Below are 17,800 nucleotides of genomic sequence, written 5' to 3'. Positions count from 1 at the left end.
ATAGACATGTTCTTGCTTATGTGTTATTTTGGATTTGTGAAAAAAATCGAGGGTTTAACTCACCATGCCATATTGGGTGCGACGACATTATTTACTGTATCTATCTAATTAGAACATCCTCGAAGGTAAGCCTGAGGAGGGTATCACATCCGTCTGTTCTACTGTTTCACCTCCTTCGTGTTCGATGGCTTCGCCTATTTACCACTGATATAGTGCTGCCATGCAAAAGCAGATGATTGCCATCGTCTCAGTCCAGTTCTCTCGGCAAAGAACAGGAGAAAACCGTTTTGTATCAGGCCTGGTCGAGCCTGCGGGGAGGCTTCGGTGTTGTGGCGCATCAAACTTGTGAGAACATATTACCTAAACTGGTACGAAAGCACAGCGAGGCGCTTAACACCGCCTGTACTTTTTCATTCACGAGCCCACTCGAGCCACGTTGCACTCATGGCGCAAGCAGGGCCTTCGTCGCTCAAAAAGCAGAAGAAAAAGCAACCTAACAATGGATTTCGGTCGTCAAAAGTGAGGAAAGTTCAGGCAGTGAAATCCATCGAGACCCTCGAGGAGGCTGCACTGCAATATGTACGTCCCTTCCGCAGGTCTGTATGTTCGTCTGTGCTCATAGGTTGACATAGCTCTAATTGCTTTGCAGGAGCCTCCAATAAATTTAAAGGTCTTTGCGGACCTCCCCATTTCAGATCTGACGAAGCGTGGGCTGAAGAAGGCTTCCTTCGTCGACATGACTGATATCCAGGTCAAGAGTCTGCCCGCCTCACTTAGGGGCAAGGACGTCCTTGGAGCAGCGCGAACGGGAAGCGGAAAGACGCTTGCGTTCCTGACACCGGTGCTGGAAGTCTTGTACAGGCGGAAGTGGGGTCCTCAGGACGGTCTGGGAGCTTTGATTATTTCACCTACCCGTGAACTGGTGCGTATCACAAACTTGCATCCGGCGATTACAATTGATTTGGACACTCAGGCGGTGCAAATATTTGAAGTACTACGTTCAATAGGAGGCTATCACACATTCTCTGCCGGATTGATCATCGGCGGAAAGAACCTCAAGGATGAACGCGACCGCTTGACAAGAATGAATATACTCGTCGCCACTCCTGGACGTCTATTGCAACATATGGATCAGACTGTTGGTTTCGAGTGTGACAATTTGCAAATGCTAGGTGCGTCTACCGAAGTTCCTTTGTACCGTTAGCGGTGCTCATGCCTAGCGTGCAGTGCTCGATGAAGCTGATCGCATATTGGACATGGGATTTCACAAAACTCTGACCGCATTGCTCTCCCACCTTCCAAAATCACGCCAAACTCTTCTCTTCTCTGCCACGCAAACCAAGTCTGTCACCGACCTCGCACGGCTATCATTGAAGGACCCGGTGTACATCTCTACGCAGGAAGAAGAAGCGAGCGGCGTAATGCCAAAATCGCTTGAGCAACACCACGTTGTGGTGGACCTCGACAAGAAACTTGACGTGCTGTGGAGCTTTATCAAGACGCATTTGCAAACCAAGACGCTGGTTTTCATGTCCTGCTGCAAGCAGGTCCGCTTTGTCTTTGAGACGTTCTGCAAGATGCACCCTGGTATTCCCCTGTTGCAACTTCATGGCAAGCAGAAGCAGATGTCCCGTCTTGCGACGTTCCAGCGGTTCACTTCGATAAGGCACGCCGTTCTGCTCGCGACTGACATTGCTGCACGTGGTCTGGACTTCCCTGCTGTTGACTGGGTCCTGCAAGTCGATGCGCCTGAGGATGCCGAGACGTATATCCACCGTGTCGGTCGGACAGCGCGATACGAGAGTGCAGGCAAAGCGCTGCTATTTCTGGCGCCAAGCGAGGAGGAGGGCATGAAGGCCGCGCTCGCCAAGAAGGGCATCGAAGCTGCGAAGATCAAGATCAAGGCGAGCAAGACGCACAGCGTTCAGAACCAGTTCCAAAAGTTGTGCTTCGAGGACCCGGACATCAAGTATCTCGGACAACGAGTAAGTATGCTACTCTTTCTCGTCAAGGTACCATGATTTGACCTGGCTTTTCATAGGCATTCGTTTCTTACCTTCGCTCTGTTCACATCATGAAGGACAAGTCTATCTTTAAGCTCGAAGAGCTACCTGTCCAGCGTTACGCAGAAGCTCTTGGTCTACCTGGTGCACCCAAAATCAAATTTCTTAACAAGGAAATTGCAAAGGCGAAGAAGAATGCATCTCATGCAGCTGCCAAAGCGGGGACCATGTCGCAGCTCGACAGGTCGAACGAATCGGATGATGAATCTGAAAGCGATGGCGGGTCAAGCAAGAGCTCTAGTGAGGCCGAGATCACCGAGGCTGAGGCTTCCACGAAACCTGAAAAGGTCTGTAACATGATCTTGCAGATGGTATGCACGTGTTGATCCTCACACTAGCCCAAGGTTCGAACGAAGTACGACCGCATGTTCGAGCGCAAGAACCAAAATATCCTCTCGGAGCACTTTAACAAGCTCGTCAACCACTCTGCCGACGCTAGCGACTCCGACGGCGACTTCATCACGCTCAAACGTGCGGACCACGAGCTCAATGAGGAAGAGCTCCCCGAGCACGAATTCACGTCGAAGCGCAAGCAGCGACTTGCACTCTCGAAGAAGGCGCTCGCGCAGCGGGGATCGAAGGGGAGCAAGCTCGTTTTCGACGAGGATGGTCGTGCGCACGAGGTATACGAGATGAAGAGTGCCGAAGAGGTATTCCATGGCGAAGACGATGTGAGGGAGGCTGGCAAGCGGTTTGCGGAGGAGGAGCGCGGGAAGCTGAGGGAGGCCGATGTCATCGATCGGGTGGCGGCGAAGGAGAAGAAGAAGGAGAAGAAGCGTAAACGCAAGGAGCGCGAACAAGAGGTGCGTTCGATCGGATGCTTCGTCTCTGTCTGTACTGACCCGTCATTGTAGGAGATGAGTGGTTCTGACGATGACAGCGCGGCCTTTGCCCCGGTGATCGAACCTGTGGAAGGAGAAGGCTACGTCAGTCCTAACTTCGACCTACCCCCTTCTTCAGACGAAGAGGATGCCCCACCACCATCGAAGCGTGCAAAGAAGTCGAAGTTTCCCCTCGCAGAAGAGGAAGAACTTGCGTTGCAACTCTTGCGCAGCAGGAGATAGTCGTGTTTATTTTTTTCCATCTCCGTGTCATCTATTCCGCCAGCATATCCATATGTTTGTGTCTCACCCAGACGTTCCAAGCCACACAGCGGCTCGATATTAATATTCCTTCCCGAGCCTCGTTCGGTCGCTGGCCATCTCGCTCGCTCTTGACTTGATCCAGGTACTCTTAGGTCCGCCTTAACTCGGTGGAGCTTCGCTGTCGGAGGTACGCTGATGCCGCCTTACCAGCGCGTACTGCACGCTCATCTCCCTTGACTACAGGGGCCGAGTACAGTATGCTCTTAGAGCGGGAGTATTTACCGCCAAGGCACTACGCGACGCTACAACGTGCGTAACATTGTGTAATCGATAATGAAGTTCGCCAGGTGCTGCGTCTTCGTGGTTGAATGGCGAGTCTGCTATTTACGTTTTAAACTTTATGATCGAAGTAAATCCTACCAGAGCTGAGTGACTGCGTACATGGCGCATCTACTCCTTCTGCACAGCCTGCCACGCTAGCATTGATGGCCCATGAACTGAAGCGATACTCGGTGTTTAACCTTCCCATTGAGCGCGACCAGATCGTGCGGCCCAAAAATAATCGGTCGCCTTGGCTCAGTGGCGGCCACAGCTACTCTCCTCTCGGTACCGTGTTTCTTCACATCTCTCTGCGGTTTCATGACTGAAGAGGACCGCGTCGGCAAATTTAGAATAGAATCGTACGCAGTGCTGTTTCGGCATACTCCTTTCGATTCGGTCACGCGTGCGCATAACTCTCGCGACCAATGGATACGAGGAGATTATGCTCTGCCTGGATGTTGACAGCACAGGTGGCCAATTCGTCATCAGACATATCCAAATTCTGAGTTGTCACAGTCAGACAGACGCTTGGGAGCCGTGTACAGAGCGACCCTGTGCATGAAGGTATAAGAAGAGGAGTCGAAGTTGGAGAAGGGACGTCGGCTCCCGTCCCTTAATCGTTTCTACAACCTAGTCTAGCAATCGCGCACTAATCTTCCCTTACGGCTACTCTTAGAAGCACTCTCGAGATGTCTACTTCCGTTCACGAGTTCGGCACTCTTACGGCCCTCTCTGGCGTTGTGGCGCTAGTCTATGCCCTCCTCCATGTCTTCCGCCAGGTGAAGATCAAGGCTCTCGGAAACCTGCCGCCTGGCCCGACCGGCCTCCCCATCGTCGGTGAGTAAAGCACTGCGACCCTTGCAGTAAGTGCGAGGCTGACAGTGTCCTTCCTAGGCTCTCTGCCCTTCCTGTCCCACTACCCCGAGATCACGCTCCACAAGTGGGCCAAGAAGTTCGGCCCGCTCTACTCCATGTGGCTCGGTAACCAGCTCTTTGTCGTCGTCTCCGACCCGCAGGTCGTCAAGGACCTCGTCATCACCAACGGCGCCGTCTTCTCGTCTCGCAAGGAGATGTACATGAAGTCGGGCATCATCTTCGTCCGCCGCGGTATCACCGCCACTCCCTACGATGACACTTGGTGTGTAGCACTTTACCCTTTGTACTTGGATTGTACTCACGGGACTCTGCAGGAGGAAGCACCGCCGTCTGGCAGCTCAGTTCTTGAGCAACAAGGCCGTCGGCAACTACGTGTCCGGTCTTGAGCTCGAGGTCCGCGAGATGTTGAAGAACCTGTACACCAAGGGCTCGGCCGGCGCCGTTCCCATCAACCCCCAGCCACACGCCGGCCGTACCTCTCTCAACAACATCTTGACCATTGCCTTTGGTACTCGTACTGACACCATTGACCACCCTCTTGTCGGCCACTGGCTCAAGCACTCTCGTGAGTTCATGTAAGCTTCTGTTATCATCTCTCGCTTTTGGCGTTTCTCACTCTGTATGCAGGAACTGCACTGGTCCAGTCTCCAACTGGGTCGACTTCGTCCCCCTCCTGCGCAACTTCCCCAACGCGACGATGATCAACCGTGGCAAGAGGCTCCACCAGGGTCTCGTCGACACCTGCAGCGGCCTCATCAACGACATCGACCGCCGCATGAAGGCCGGCGAAGAGGTTCCCGACTGCATGGCCAAGTTCTTGCTCAGCCTGAAGGAGCAGGAGCAGCTCGACGACCTCGACATTGTCTTCATCTGCTGCGCGTTCATGATCGGTGGTGTCGAGACCACAGCTGCCATCAAGCAGTGGTTCGCTGCGCACATCCCGGCCTTCCCGCTCATGCAGGCCCGTGCTCAGATGGAGCTCGACCGCGTCGTCGGCCGTGACCGTCTGCCGCTTCCCGAGGATGAGAAGAACCTGCCTTACGTCCGTGCTATCATCAAGGTACGCTTCTGACTGCATTTCTCTGGTGGATGCATCCACTGATCCCTCGAGCAGGAGATCGAGCGTGTCCACAACCCCTTCTGGCTCGGCACCCCTCATTTGAGCACCGAGGACTTCAACTACCGCGGCCACGTGATCCCCAAGAACACCGTTGTCATCATCAACGCTGTATGTTCATCTCTCTGCTCACATTCTATTCTCAGCTCATAGTTGCGCGCAGTACAGCATGCATATGGACCCCCAGCGCCACCCCGAGCCCGAGAAGTTCAACGTAAGTCATTTCATTTACTGCTGCATGGTATCCACCTGACTAGCGTCCATCAGCCCGACCGCTACGTCAACGACCACTACTCCAACACCGAGTCCGCCAACCTTGCCGACCCCTACCAGCGCGACCACTGGATGTTCGGTGCTGGGTACGCGCACTTCGATACCCGCGCCTCTGCGCCAGACTAACCACTATCTCTTCCCCTAGTCGCCGCATCTGCCCGGGTATCCCGCTCGCCGAGCAGGAGATCTTCCTCGCCGTCGCCGGCCTCCTCTGGGCCTTTAACATGCAGCAGCTGCCCGAGGAGCCCATCGATCTCACGGAGTACGACGGTCTCTCCGGCCGCTCGCCCGTGCCCTTCCGCATCAAGATGACCCCCCGCCACGCCAAGGTCCCCGAGGTCCTCGGCCTCACCACCAAGGCCTAAAGCGTCTGTACAACAAACTTTGCGTAAACTAGTGCTAGTACTGTAGTCTAGATCTGTAGACGGCGCCGTTCCTTAAATTCTTCTAAGTCTCCTGTAAGATTACTAGCTACACCTTAATAGCAAATTGTAATGTTTGCCTTGAACAATCTGTGAGCCTCACTGTGGCTCTTGACCCCAGACAGGCCCCGGTGTCAGACGAGGTTAGGTGCCGCCAATAGCGTATTATGCTCGCTAGACTTCGTCGGGAAGCAAAGACCTCTGCACCTAATTAGTGTATACGAGTCAGTCTTGCGGAAATAACAGTCTACTTATTCGCGAATCATTAAACCCCTGCATTACAATAACATTACAGTATTATGTCACTAACAAACCAAGAGGAAACATTAGTTCATTTACGATGCCTGCCTACAACCTTGATGAAGGCAGTTTTGACCACGCTCGCAGCTTTCTCGCAGTCTTTCTTGCTGAGAGCAGACGTGGCGGCAAGTCTTATGCTCGGGCGCACTTCCGTCAGCTCCTGGCCCCGAAGACGCTTCGCACGAGTGACCATCACGCCCTGCGCCAGCACCTCGTCAACGATATCTTGCAGAATCCCATCCTCCAGGTCACAGTCGAAGATCTCGGGGTCTCGCGGGTGGGGCGACGAGGGATTGGAAAGTCTCCCTGATGCGGAACTCAATGCAGGTGACGCAAGAGCAGCGGAGGGCAACAGGTGCGTCGGTGATGGTAGGCGGACATACAAGTGAATCATCGGTGAAGCAGGGTGTGCAGGGATCGCAATGCAGTCTACCCTATCCAGTATCGAGCGGATAGCGCGGATATTCTCTTGCAGAGTGCTGAGGATAGACGGTGTGCTGCGCAGAATGTTGATCCCCTCCGAGGCAGCCACGCTGAGCAATGGCGGCATGGCGGCAGAGAACACAAATGAGGTGCCGTTGATACGCTAGACATATCCGTTAGCGATTGCATTATTAGTTCCACACACAGTAGCCTACCTGGTGATTGACAACGATGTGCGAACCAGCACAGAAACCACCACAAGCAGTCAAGCCATTCGCAAGGGAGCCGACAAGCATATCCACTTGTGACGCCTATCCTTCATTGAGCAAGTGATTCAGCTTGGTATGCTGCATTGCACGTACCGGAACGTTGTAGAGCTCAGTTAAGCCGCGTCCTGTCCTGCCGATACTGCCGAAAGAAACACTCTCGTCCAAAATAAGACGATACTTGTATTTCTGCTTGAGCTCAACCTTGACACAATGCGAAGTAAGACCTTGCGCCTCCATGATGGCAACTTGCTACTCACGAGTTTAGGCAAATCAGACATAGCCCCGTCGTGATCGAAGATACCCTCCGTGACGATGAAACGGCGCGTGAGCGGACCTTTCTTCTTACGTCTCTCCTTCTCCGTACTCTCCAGCACCTGTTCCAAGCTCTTCAAGTCGTTATGGTCATACCACCTAATAGTCGAACGAGAAATTTGTAAGCCTTTCTGGATAGCGAAGTTGACTCCACGGTCAGCGATGATGATGTCTCCACGTTTACAGAAGGCCGGGATAACGGAGGAGATGGTTGAAAAGGCTTGAGCGTAAATGATAGCGGCCTCGGTACCCAAGAAGTCCGCGATGTCTTTCTCCAATTGCATGTGAACGTCTGATGAGATCGTACTTCAGTATAGGCCTATGTGATAGACGAATGACGCAATGACCTTGAGTGCCATAGAAACCTGGAGGCCCACAACTTCCAAGACCATACTTCACTAGAGCGTCGATAGAGCGTTCTTTGATGGTCTCGTTACCAGCAAGACCAGTAAAGTTGTAACTGGCGAGATTCGTAACCGTCTTTCCGTTCGAGAGCTTAGGCTTGGGTCCGACTGGTCCAACAATTACCGGAGAGTTGTCGATCTCTGCCTGCTCCCGCTCATCAAGAGGTGCACCCAGAGGTTCTGGAGTCCATTCGTCAACCAGCTCGTCAACTTCCTGCGCGCAGTTCAGCCAGAGCTGTAGGACTAGGCCGCGACACCACTCACTTTCTCGTCAAATTTAATGAAGTGTTTCCCTGAGTTATCCGCACGTGTTCGTGACTGTAACAACGTCCGGATCGCGAAGAGGATTAGGATGACCTCGAGGAGAGTGCGGCCGGGATCGTTCTGATGTGAAGACCTGACATAACGAGCAACAACAGCAGAACCGGGTATCTTGGAGAAGGTCGTCTCAAGGGTAGTATAGGATTGAGAAAGGAGCGTGAACAAAGGCTCTAGGGCCGTCGTGGTCGTGTTCATTGTGCCACGACGAGATGGTGGTAGTCGGAGGCAAAGACTTCGAGGATTAATCGGCAATAATCCTCTGAGCGCTTTGCGCTGCCCCCACGGCACGGCATAGGCAATGTTCCCGACCTCAACGCCTTAACCTCAACGACAACTAAGCACGCGACGACGACGGCGAGTCTGAGCTGCGGCATTTCGTGGTGAACGATGGCGACAGCTTCGACACACAGAGCCGCGGCCTCCATCTCTCAGACTCGCCTCGCTCCCCCGACCCCGGATGGTAGGCCTAGGCGAATGACATCTCCCTCGCTGCCCCCGCCTGCACCGCTCGATCTCGTCAGTAGCAGCTGTATGTCAACCACAATAGTCCCTCTAATATTGATCTGTACAGCCAGAGCCAACGACTCACAGCCGCCACCGCCCTCCTTCGCCGCTGCGCAACGCGGTGACCGCTGATCCCGATACAGGCGACATCAGCGAGAGCGGTTCTGAACACAACTCGATTGAGTCCCGGGATCGCTTCCAATGGAGCGATGGGGTCAACGCCCCGTCTCCTTCTGTTGCTCAGTTTGCGGCGAACTTTGCCCAGAGGGTCGGCTCGCTCATGAGTAACAAGTCGAGCACGCATTTACCCACGGACGAAGAGCTCCTGGCAGAGGCCGAACGCGAACGCGAACGAAGCAGGCGGGAGGCTGAGCGCATTATCACCCGTGAGGCTGAGTCGAAACGTCTGGAAGAACGGGTGCTGGCCATGCTAGACGGCGACATGCGAAAGCTGCCACCTCCAGTGACGCCGACAATGTCGTCCACGCCCCCATCGCCCTCAGGATCCAACAAGGAAGGCACGAGCTGGCTATCGGCCTTCAAGAACAAGCTGACTCCGACGAAGGAGCCCCTCACTCCCGCGCAACAGATCATTCAAGAGACGAAAGCGCGAGAGAAAGAGATTGCAAAGGAAGAGAAGAAGATGGGGAAGGAGAAGAAGGAGATAGAGAAAGAGATGAAGAAGGTTGTCAAGAAGCAGAGTCAGCAAAGAAGCGGCGACTGGCCATCGTCGCCCGAGGGAAAGTTCAATGATCCTGTGTTCATGAATCTCCACGCGCCTGGTCAATCATCGCAGCCTCCAGCTCGTCAGACGACTGGCTCGCCTATCTCAACGCCAGCTCGCCAAATCAGCTTGCCACCCAGTCTCGCACCCTCCCCTTTGCGTAACAACGATGGCCGCTCGACGTCTCCTGGACGCAGTGGTCCCCCGCTCTACGCTCAATTCACTCCGGAAGGATCTTTGGATATACCCTCTACTTTGCTCACAGTTGCCACTCGCTTCGAGAAACTGGAACGATGGACTGTCGGGCACGTCCGTGCCCTTGAAGAGCGCATGGATGATGTCGAGCGCTGGCTCGTGGATAAGGAGAGGGAGAAAGAGAAGGATAAAGAGTCCCAGGAGCAGTCCAATGGCACTGCCGTTCAAACCCACCGGACGGGAGAACCGGCCACTCTGGAAGCGGCAATTGGTGAGCTTCGAGATGAGCTCGCTGAGGTCCAAGGCCGTATCGGGGAGCTCGGTCGAGAGATGGCTAAGATGGTCACCGCTCCGGGCAACCTTTCTTCAGGCCCGTCTCGTGGCTCTGCCTCCATTGGCAGGTCGCCGTCTGCAAGCTCTTCAATTGCGTTGCGTTCGATGTCAACCTCGGTTTCTACCGCGCCACGGACCTCCACATCTCCGACGTCTGCCAAAGAGCCCAGCACGTCACCTATCGCAACTCCCAGTACCTCATCAAGAACTCGCTTGCCATACCCTACCGGCGATTATGCTACTCCTCCTGACAGTGTGCATATTACGCAGGGCGCATTCTCTCCACCTGCTTCGCCTCCTGACTCTGGTGCTGGTCGTCGGGTCTCCGTCTCGGGGCTCCCGTCTACTGGCTCAGACTACTTTGCTTCCAGTAGCAGCCCTTCTTCCGGACTTCCTACTCGCGCTCTTAGCCCGCCTCCGCTTCCCCCACCGCCTGCTCAGGCTGAATTGCGCCGTTCGAGCGTGAGCCCTACCCCGAGAAAGCGCTACACTGTCGCTCTGGGCGACTCCATCATGTCTGCTTCAGATCGCGGACGTAGCAGCTCTCGGGGCCCGTCTACCATCCGTCTGTCAAGCTCACCCGCGTCAATGTCCACCTTAGCCGATACTACCGAAGACTCGGACGACGCGGACGACGTGAACGACGAGACAATTGGTAAGACTGCCGCGCGACGCTCTGGTCTCACGAGAGCCAGGTTCGACGGCAATGACAGCGACCGTTCCTCGCAGCCGTCGCCTTCTCCCGCGCCATTGCGTCAAGGCCGTGCGCGCCCCGTGTCGATGTACAGCACGCCCGTCTCTTCGTTGCAGAACCTCATTGCACCGACAGCCGTGCGCCCGCTGAATATGCGTTCGCGCTCACGTTCACGTTCAATGGACAAATCCGCGATCGAGGCGTCCACGAGCAGCGTCAGCGTCCCGCAAACGCCGTCGTCCGCCCGCTTCGTCGATCCGCTGATCGTGCGCCGGCAGACGAGGGAGATCGAGGCAAGCCAGGCGCCGCCTGCACCCAAGGTCATGCCCGGCAAGTCCAAGGTGCCTATCGGGCAACTCGTCGCGTTCTTCGACCAGGAGAAACGGTAGTGCATTATGTTCTGTGAATTACCTTGGTATGCTTCTACTCTTACACGCTCTCGCACGCTTCGCTTTTCGTCCCGCAATACCCTCTCTTCGAATTCGCAGCTGTGGAGGTATTCACGCTTGGCTGGGGCACCATATTCTCATTTTCTGAGCTGGATTGTATTTACGATCGTTGCACGACCCTGTGTACGACCCCGTTTATGACCACATGCAAAACTCCGTTTGCCATCCCTGGAGGAACTGCATTCGGGACTCCATGAACATGAACAGCCCCGTTTGGCACTCCTTGAGCAGCCGCATTGGGAAATCTGGGGTCGTTCATTGTCGTTGCATACTGCATTCTGGTCGCATTCAGAACCTGTCGCCACCGCTGCAGCGATTCCCGAGTATCATGAGGATTCACTGTTCAGACGAGATGAGCAGTCTTATCGAAGATTCTCGCCACGATGCACACACCGTCTATCCATTCTCTGAACACCACTTGCCCTGTCAACGGAGGGACAATTCCGCCGCTGGCTTGCATCTCGCGTGCCAGCTGCGCAATGTCCCAGCATGCGTTCAGGACCCTCTTCATGGATCTATCATGCACGCCCATTGCGGTGAGGTTCCAATGTGCCCACCAGATCTTGCGTATGAATCCGCGAATTTCGGGGGGCTGGTGGGCCATCGCGAGCGCGCCCGCAGCGCTCCCGATCCACTCGTTATGCCCGAACATCTCGTGCCAGAGCCGGATCTTCTGGTACTTGTTCGCGCTGTCGGGGATCATACCTGGCGGTGGCGCGTGCAGGCGCGGGAGGAAGTTCTTGAACAGCACGAGCGGGTTTCCGTGGTACATGAAGTGCAGCAGTGGCTCGAACGTCGCGAGGTCCGGCACGCGCACAGGCACCGGTCGCAGGCCCAGCGCCGTTGCGGTAATCGTGATCGCGGGCGACAGCGACTCGGCGGGGATGTCCTGCTCGCCGACGACACCCGCGACATGGCGCTCTGCTGCGGGCCACCGAATGCGCGTGCAATACGCTGCGAGGACGACGTGGTGTACGGGCATGATGAGCATTTTGCGCGGCTCGCCCCAACACCGCCCGACGGAGACCGAGCGCGGCTGATACACGCACAGCAGATGCGACGGCGTCGATGAGAGCGCGAGATCATCCATGACGACCTCGAGGAGCCGCGGTAGGGCCTTCTGTGGCGGCTCGCACCTGATCGTCGCAATGGGCCCCCAGAATCTAAAAAGACATGTTTTTCGGTCCGATGGTTTGGAGTTCGATCGCCACATACCTCATGTCGACATAGGATGTCTGCAGTGCGCTCCTGTACGCCGCAAGATTTCGTGCCTTGACGTTAGGATATACTGAGACTATCGACTCTAGACTGGGCTCCGCGTTACAGGGCCAGTCAAGACAGCAAGGATCAGTTGCGTGCTCTGCCCAGTACCCCTGCGCATCGTCTAGCGTAAATCGTTGTCCAACCTGGACTTCGTGCGGTCGGAAGGAGGTAATGGCATCCTGATCAGACAAGACGCCCCATATCCGCCGCCGCCTCTTCTTTCTCTGTATCTGTACGCGCGAGTACTCGACAGCCTTTTCGGCGCAGCATAGGTCAACTGCCCGTAATTTCGGGGGTGGTTGTCGACCAAGGGTCAATGGCATGGTGGTGGTCAGCGAGAAGGATAAGTCACGCGAGTGGCACATCTTGCATCGCAGGATGAGATATAAATTTTAAGGTCAATGAATCATTGAAAGTACATTGTGTTGTGCATGGTCCTTTCTTTGTACGTGGGCGTTTCGTAGAAACAAGCCGGCAGGAAGTTGATTACTCAACGGTTGAATGGGTTTCCACGCTCACACAGCTAACTATTAAGAGAACAGGGTCTCAAGGGCCTCATAGTTAATAGCAAGTGTGCGATTATTCTCGCGATGTGGTTGGAGGAGTATACCAGACATGCTAACGCGCCGGCGAGACAAAGGAGAGGGCTCGGCAAGCGCACGGAACTTGCGGAGCAGGTTGCAGACAACTTTAACAGAGTCGCGTCCTTTCTTGAGGAGGCACTCTCAGACTGATGTATGCTTATTGATACACAGCTCCCAAAATTGATATTAGGCGAACCTTCGTACTCCAGTAGCGGCATGCAAGGCAGAATCCGTCAGACAGGAGAACTTATGCGGGCAGGATGATGAGGCTGCCGAAACGTTGCCACAACGTAGAAGATTGGTTGATGCATCGTGAGCAGATAGTACAGTAGTAGGGTACGCTTAAGATACGACAGTGGAGTACGACTCGGAACGGAAACATCCGATGTGCCTGCTACGGCACTTAGACTCAAGTCTGATACGATATGATTGAGTCGACTGGGGAAGGTTGGGGAGCGACCCGCAGGCGAGTCTCAGCTTCTGTCTCACATAAGCGTTTGAGCACAGAAACATCTTATCTAGGTGAGCATGTGCTTCTTCAATTCCGACTCATCACTGTATTATTGTGAGTTCCGGGTGTGTCTCCTGACCGCATTTGTTAAATGAGATGTGCTAGGATTCCGACTTAAAACGACGTTTGTCTGAAACTGATTTGTGCGTCTTGTAACTTGTCTCGAGCTCTCATTTTAATCGACCCTAAGTGAAATTCGGACATAAGAGACAGCCTGAAGAGAACCGCGATAGAGCCATCTCCTACCCGCCCCAATGGCCAGCGCACAAACAGAATATGGTGTCGTCTACACCCCCTCGTCCGTTGTATCGGCCGTCGAACAGCAGAAGCCGCCTCTGAGCGACGCCGTGCTCGAACAGCTTGGCGTGCGCCACATCCGCGTCACCTGGTGTGACTGGATAAACACCATCCGGTACCACGTTCTCACGCGCTCGTACTTCTGTAAGCTCCTTCGCTCGCCGCGCCCAGGAATCACAGCCCCCTCCGCTGCGTTTGGTATCGTATTACTCCACGTCTGCGATGGCTTCGACTTGACTGGAGATTGTCTCATCGTGCTCGACGAGAGCAGCTTCCGCCTGTGTCCTTATTCGCCCGGACATGCCACTATCATGGGCTTCTTCCAGAATTTGGTCCCTAGTCCAGAGTATGGACTCGAGATACTGTGGGATCCACGCACGCAGCTGGCAAGAGTAGAGAGACTTGCGAAGGAGGCAGCAGGCGTGTCGTACCTGGCCGGATTCGAGCACGAGTTTATCCTCCTCAAATCGACCTCTCCGCCAGTCGGCATCAACAGCGCAGACTATGGCGTTTCGCAGAAGCTCCCTGCGGGGTCAGTCGAAGCCAAAGTGCTGGAGGAGATCGTCGACTCGCTGCAAGAGGCAGGCATCGAGGTGCAGCAGCACCATGGAGAAGCCGCCCCGGGCCAGGTGAGCGCGATTCTTCGATGTTGCCATATGAGACTGATGTGTCTTCAGTACGAAGTGATCACTGGCCCTCTGCCGCCGTTGCAAGCAGCAGACGCGTGTGTTGTCACGCGTGAGACGATCTTCAATGTCGCAGCGAAACACGGCTTGCGCGCAACCTTCGCGCCCAGAATATCCGCGTACACCGGTACGCCGCTCTTCTCCGTCCGAGAAACGTGAATACTGATGCACGACCCCAGCCGGCACTGGCGCGCACATCCACCTGTCTGTGCACGACCTTGGGACGCACCCGGACCCGGCGGGCGCGCGGGGCGACGAGCACCTCGCGCCGACACTAATCACAAAGGAGCGCTCCTTCCTTCAAGGCATCGTGCGGCATATCCCGGCGCTCTGCGCGCTCACGCTGCCGACCAAGTTCTCGTACGAGCGCGTCGTGGATGGCATCTGGGCCGGCGGCACGTACGCCTCGTGGGGCGCGTACAACCGCGAGGCCCCCGTACGCTTGTGCGGTTACCGCGGTAACCATCGCATGGAGGCGCGGTTCGTTGACGGCACCGCATGCCCGCACCTCGTGCTCGCCGGGATCTTCGGGGCAGGCACGAAGGCCATCATAGACCGCGAGCACCTCAAGACGGGCGACTGTACCAAGCCGGTTGCCACCATGTCTGACGAAGAGCGGGCTGCGGCGGGTGTGTCGAATGCTCCCAGACTGGGCCCGACCTTGCAAGACTCTCGGAACGCGTTTAAGAGCAGTCCTGTCATGCGCGAACTCTTCGGCGACGACTTTGTCGACAAGTATAGTGTCGTCAACCAGGTAAGTACCTAAGCCCCATCGCTTGTAGGTGTTGCTAAATTGTCTTCGCAGACACTTGAAGAGTTGTTCGTGGCCGACACCGAGGAGGAGACTGTCACGAAGCTGGTCAGTTATTACTAGATGGTGCGGAACTTGGTGAGACACGCATATGGGACACGCGGAGCAGGTTGCAGACAACAAAACCGCGTCCTTTCTTGAGTAGATGCTCTCAGACTAATGTATATCGATACGCGACTCTCAAAATTGATATCGGACACTACTACTAGTATCGGAGGTCTGATGTAGGACCTGGAAAGTAAGGGAGCAGTTACGGGGCCGTGGGACTGCTTTCCGACTACGGGATGACGATCGCAGACGCCACATGACATGCTCTTCTGAACCAATACTCATCGTGAATATTGAGCACGCTGACGTCGCTGAGGCGAACCTCCGCACTAGTAGTGGCGGCATACAAAACAAACCTGGTCAGACTTGTGCGGACAGGATGGTGCCAGGACTGCCGAAACGCCGCCACGACTGCTGATGCATCATGAGCAAGCGGGTGGCAATTCGGAAAGTGCCCGAATCAACTACCCAAAAGTGAGACCGAGACCCCGAAACCAGTTTGGGATATTGGGATACTCTGAACAGGCGCGCGCTTGCCGCGCTTCACCCACGTCTGCTCGTGAATCGTCCATCTACACTATGTACTCGTTCTATACACTACTGTTTCTTGCTTCTCTTGGCCTGTGGCATCTCCAAAGCTCCTGCTGACTTCAAACCCAGTCTTTTCTGCCCAGCTCTGGGCCTAGAACCTCTCGAGACTGCCTTCCCCTTCCCTCCGGCTCGTGTGCCCCCATCGTCAGAGTCCGGTTCAATGTCTGAAGTGTTAGGTATGTCTGTAGCCTGCCTCCAGTTTGTCACAAGATCAGACGGAACGCCTAACCGAGTCAGCTCCAGCCTTGAGATGTGCTTGTCAAGTTGCGCTGATGAAGACAGCTTGTGACCAAGGTGGTGCGACGGCCCGGGCAGGTTCTGCTCAGTCTCGTTCGGCTGTCGGTCTGGGGCTGCGAACGCTGCGCTGTGCTCATTGGAGATGTGGGTATCAATGTTGTACTTCCAGTATGCTGGGATGAGGCCGGTCTTTGGGTTGGGAGGACATAACGGGCAGTGAAGAGGTACGTTTGTGCACGGCGTTGTCGCAGATGACGATTTGGCTGAGCCCATATTGAAGTCGTAGTGGTACTTGCAGTTTGACCGCATCTCTGTCTTCTTGCCATGATGCACCAACGCAATTGAGCAGCCGTCCATCCCACAGAATCCACACGGTGCAACCGACCCAACCTGCAACAACTATTAGCGCATAGAGTATGATCTATAAGGTGTGTCGTACCCTTTGCCTCATGTTGTTGTTGGTAAGATTAAACTTGTGCCGCAGGATATGAAACCCGGCATGGTTGCGAAGGTTCTTTAATGCGACCTTAGCCGAGCACTGTAAGCACTCAATCTTATCGTCTTTATCGAGCTTCTTCACACGGACGTCATCTGGGATTGCATGGTCTAGGGTAAAGCATGGCTCGCCTACATGTCATGTAAGTATTTCCCTGCAGACATAGTCCTGATGCTGTGACTCACCGCGCATATTCTGATAGGGAAACGATGCATCCTCGGAGACGCCTGGTATGTGCTCTAAGATATCGGATACGCTCTCCGAGTAACCCTGAGCATTATCCCATAGGTTGGACGTCATCTGTGCCAGCACTGCATCCAAGAACTGCCAGGTCGATGCTGGCGGCATCGCTTCAATGACAAATGGCATTAACGCTAGTTGTGCGAAAGGCTGGCGAAGCTCCTCGGGTATTGCGATCACGTTCGGTGACAGAGGAAGGAATAGCCAACCTGGAACAGTGACAACAAAGTGTGATGTTTGCATTGCAGGTGCAGCCTTGTTGGTGGCCGCTGCGGCCATACTATTTTCGGCTGTGCCTGCTGTGGACTTTGGGAGCTGAAGGCGAACGAAGGACGTTGACCAGAGCCAGCTGGGATGTGCGTGACCATCGCTATGGATATCGATAGCATCGGTGAGCTTGGAACTAGGGACAAGATGAAGAACCTGTGCATTGACGAGAATATTCTGCTCTAGATCGCCTAACGCTTCGGCCGGTAGCTGGTTGGTTCGCTGCCCCTGGTCTGAGAGAGATTTAATCTGTACGACGGCAAGGCTGATGGTGATGCCGCTGCGGAGCAGGGTGACCCCCACATCGCGCACGGAGACCATGGAGTCTGTCGGATCGGTCACGTCTGTGCTGACGGCCTGGAAGTTGGACTTGCGTAGGCGATCTCGAGGAATACCGGCTGCACGAAGCTGGCGCTCGAGAGACTTTCTTGCGTATCGAGGTGTGAGAGCACAGCGCACAATTGAATGCTTGTTGTAGCTTTCGCGCTGACCATTGGCATGCTCGACGTCCAAGTAAAGAGGCTGATTGGCAGTGTGAGATGATGCGAAGTCGTGAGGATGGGCCTCCGCAAGCAATAGATCCTCGAGATCAATCTCCAAGGCTTCATTGTGCTCATCGTCAGGGTCTAGGGTGCTGCCCGTGTCATCGTCAGAGGCATTTGGAAGGGTGAGCTCGCTGAGTGC

General features: G+C 54.9%; 6 protein-coding genes across 6 annotated transcripts; 4 read left to right on the top strand and 2 right to left on the bottom strand.

Annotated features, from left to right (window-relative positions):
• Nucleotides 1-415: 415 nt before the first annotated feature.
• Nucleotides 416-3,193, top strand: PHACADRAFT_119388 (uncharacterized protein). Its single transcript, XM_007394892.1, has 7 exons — nucleotides 416-579; nucleotides 650-922; nucleotides 974-1,172; nucleotides 1,228-1,985; nucleotides 2,042-2,350; nucleotides 2,408-2,866; nucleotides 2,918-3,193. The coding sequence occupies exons 1-7, from the start codon at nucleotides 445-447 to the stop codon at nucleotides 3,125-3,127; spliced, it is 2,343 nt and encodes a 780-aa protein (XP_007394954.1). The 5' UTR covers nucleotides 416-444; the 3' UTR covers nucleotides 3,128-3,193.
• Nucleotides 3,194-3,695: 502 nt separating this feature from the next.
• PHACADRAFT_208274 (uncharacterized protein) lies at nucleotides 3,696-6,100 on the top strand (the record flags this gene model as incomplete). The annotated part of the gene is made up of 8 exons (XM_007394891.1): nucleotides 3,696-4,306; nucleotides 4,364-4,607; nucleotides 4,660-4,920; nucleotides 4,973-5,405; nucleotides 5,460-5,573; nucleotides 5,626-5,676; nucleotides 5,730-5,821; nucleotides 5,881-6,100. Exons 1-8 carry the CDS (start codon nucleotides 4,159-4,161, stop codon nucleotides 6,098-6,100), a joined length of 1,563 nt encoding a protein of 520 aa, XP_007394953.1. The 5' UTR covers nucleotides 3,696-4,158.
• Nucleotides 6,101-6,414: 314 nt separating this feature from the next.
• On the bottom strand, nucleotides 6,415-8,400 carry PHACADRAFT_254708 (uncharacterized protein). Its single transcript, XM_007394890.1, has 6 exons — nucleotides 8,130-8,400; nucleotides 7,809-8,079; nucleotides 7,407-7,753; nucleotides 7,243-7,350; nucleotides 7,096-7,191; nucleotides 6,415-7,043 (listed from the first exon to the last, which is right to left on the bottom strand). Exons 1-6 carry the CDS (start codon nucleotides 8,379-8,381, stop codon nucleotides 6,489-6,491), a joined length of 1,629 nt encoding a protein of 542 aa, XP_007394952.1. The 5' UTR covers nucleotides 8,382-8,400; the 3' UTR covers nucleotides 6,415-6,488.
• An 87-nt stretch (nucleotides 8,401-8,487) lies between these two features.
• On the top strand, nucleotides 8,488-11,674 carry PHACADRAFT_254707 (uncharacterized protein). Its single transcript, XM_007394889.1, has one exon. The coding sequence runs from the start codon at nucleotides 8,971-8,973 to the stop codon at nucleotides 11,023-11,025; it is 2,055 nt and encodes a 684-aa protein (XP_007394951.1). The 5' UTR covers nucleotides 8,488-8,970; the 3' UTR covers nucleotides 11,026-11,674.
• A 2,023-nt stretch (nucleotides 11,675-13,697) lies between these two features.
• Nucleotides 13,698-15,457, top strand: PHACADRAFT_142320 (uncharacterized protein; the record flags this gene model as incomplete). The annotated part of the gene is made up of 4 exons (XM_007394888.1): nucleotides 13,698-14,369; nucleotides 14,418-14,553; nucleotides 14,606-15,180; nucleotides 15,232-15,457. The coding sequence occupies 4 exons, from the start codon at nucleotides 13,698-13,700 to the stop codon at nucleotides 15,298-15,300; spliced, it is 1,452 nt and encodes a 483-aa protein (XP_007394950.1). The 3' UTR covers nucleotides 15,301-15,457.
• Nucleotides 15,458-15,814: 357 nt separating this feature from the next.
• Nucleotides 15,815-16,552, bottom strand: PHACADRAFT_254706 (uncharacterized protein). The gene has a single exon (XM_007394887.1). The coding sequence runs from the start codon at nucleotides 16,468-16,470 to the stop codon at nucleotides 15,883-15,885; it is 588 nt and encodes a 195-aa protein (XP_007394949.1). The 5' UTR covers nucleotides 16,471-16,552; the 3' UTR covers nucleotides 15,815-15,882.
• Nucleotides 16,553-17,800: the final 1,248 nt, after the last annotated feature.

The sequence above is a fragment of the Phanerochaete carnosa genome (genome assembly GCF_000300595.1).
Source record: "Phanerochaete carnosa HHB-10118-sp unplaced genomic scaffold PHACAscaffold_4, whole genome shotgun sequence".
NCBI lineage: Eukaryota > Fungi > Basidiomycota > Agaricomycetes > Polyporales > Phanerochaetaceae > Phanerochaete > Phanerochaete carnosa.
The sequence above is the reverse complement of the archived record's forward strand: the minus strand, read 5'-3'. Positions and strand labels throughout refer to the sequence as shown.

Bases quoted from the DNA above. Each gene is read 5' to 3' on its own strand.
- PHACADRAFT_119388 (XM_007394892.1), top strand. From the start codon at position 445: ATGGCGCAAGCAGGGCCTTCGTCGCTCAAAAAGCAGAAGAAAAAGCAA. The intron at 580-649 runs GTACGTCCCTTC...ATTGCTTTGCAG, and splicing joins AGGAGGCTGCACTGCAATAT to GAGCCTCCAATAAATTTAAA. The intron at 923-973 runs GTGCGTATCACA...TTGGACACTCAG, and splicing joins TTTCACCTACCCGTGAACTG to GCGGTGCAAATATTTGAAGT.
- PHACADRAFT_254708 (XM_007394890.1), bottom strand. From the start codon at position 8,381: ATGAACACGACCACGACGGCCCTAGAGCCTTTGTTCACGCTCCTTTCT. The intron at 8,080-8,129 runs GTGAGTGGTGTC...AACTGCGCGCAG, and splicing joins TCATTAAATTTGACGAGAAA to GAAGTTGACGAGCTGGTTGA. The intron at 7,351-7,406 runs GTGAGTAGCAAG...CATTGTGTCAAG, and splicing joins TGTCTGATTTGCCTAAACTC to GTTGAGCTCAAGCAGAAATA.
- PHACADRAFT_254707 (XM_007394889.1), top strand. From the start codon at position 8,971: ATGAGTAACAAGTCGAGCACGCATTTACCCACGGACGAAGAGCTCCTG.
- PHACADRAFT_254706 (XM_007394887.1), bottom strand. From the start codon at position 16,470: ATGGACGGCTGCTCAATTGCGTTGGTGCATCATGGCAAGAAGACAGAG.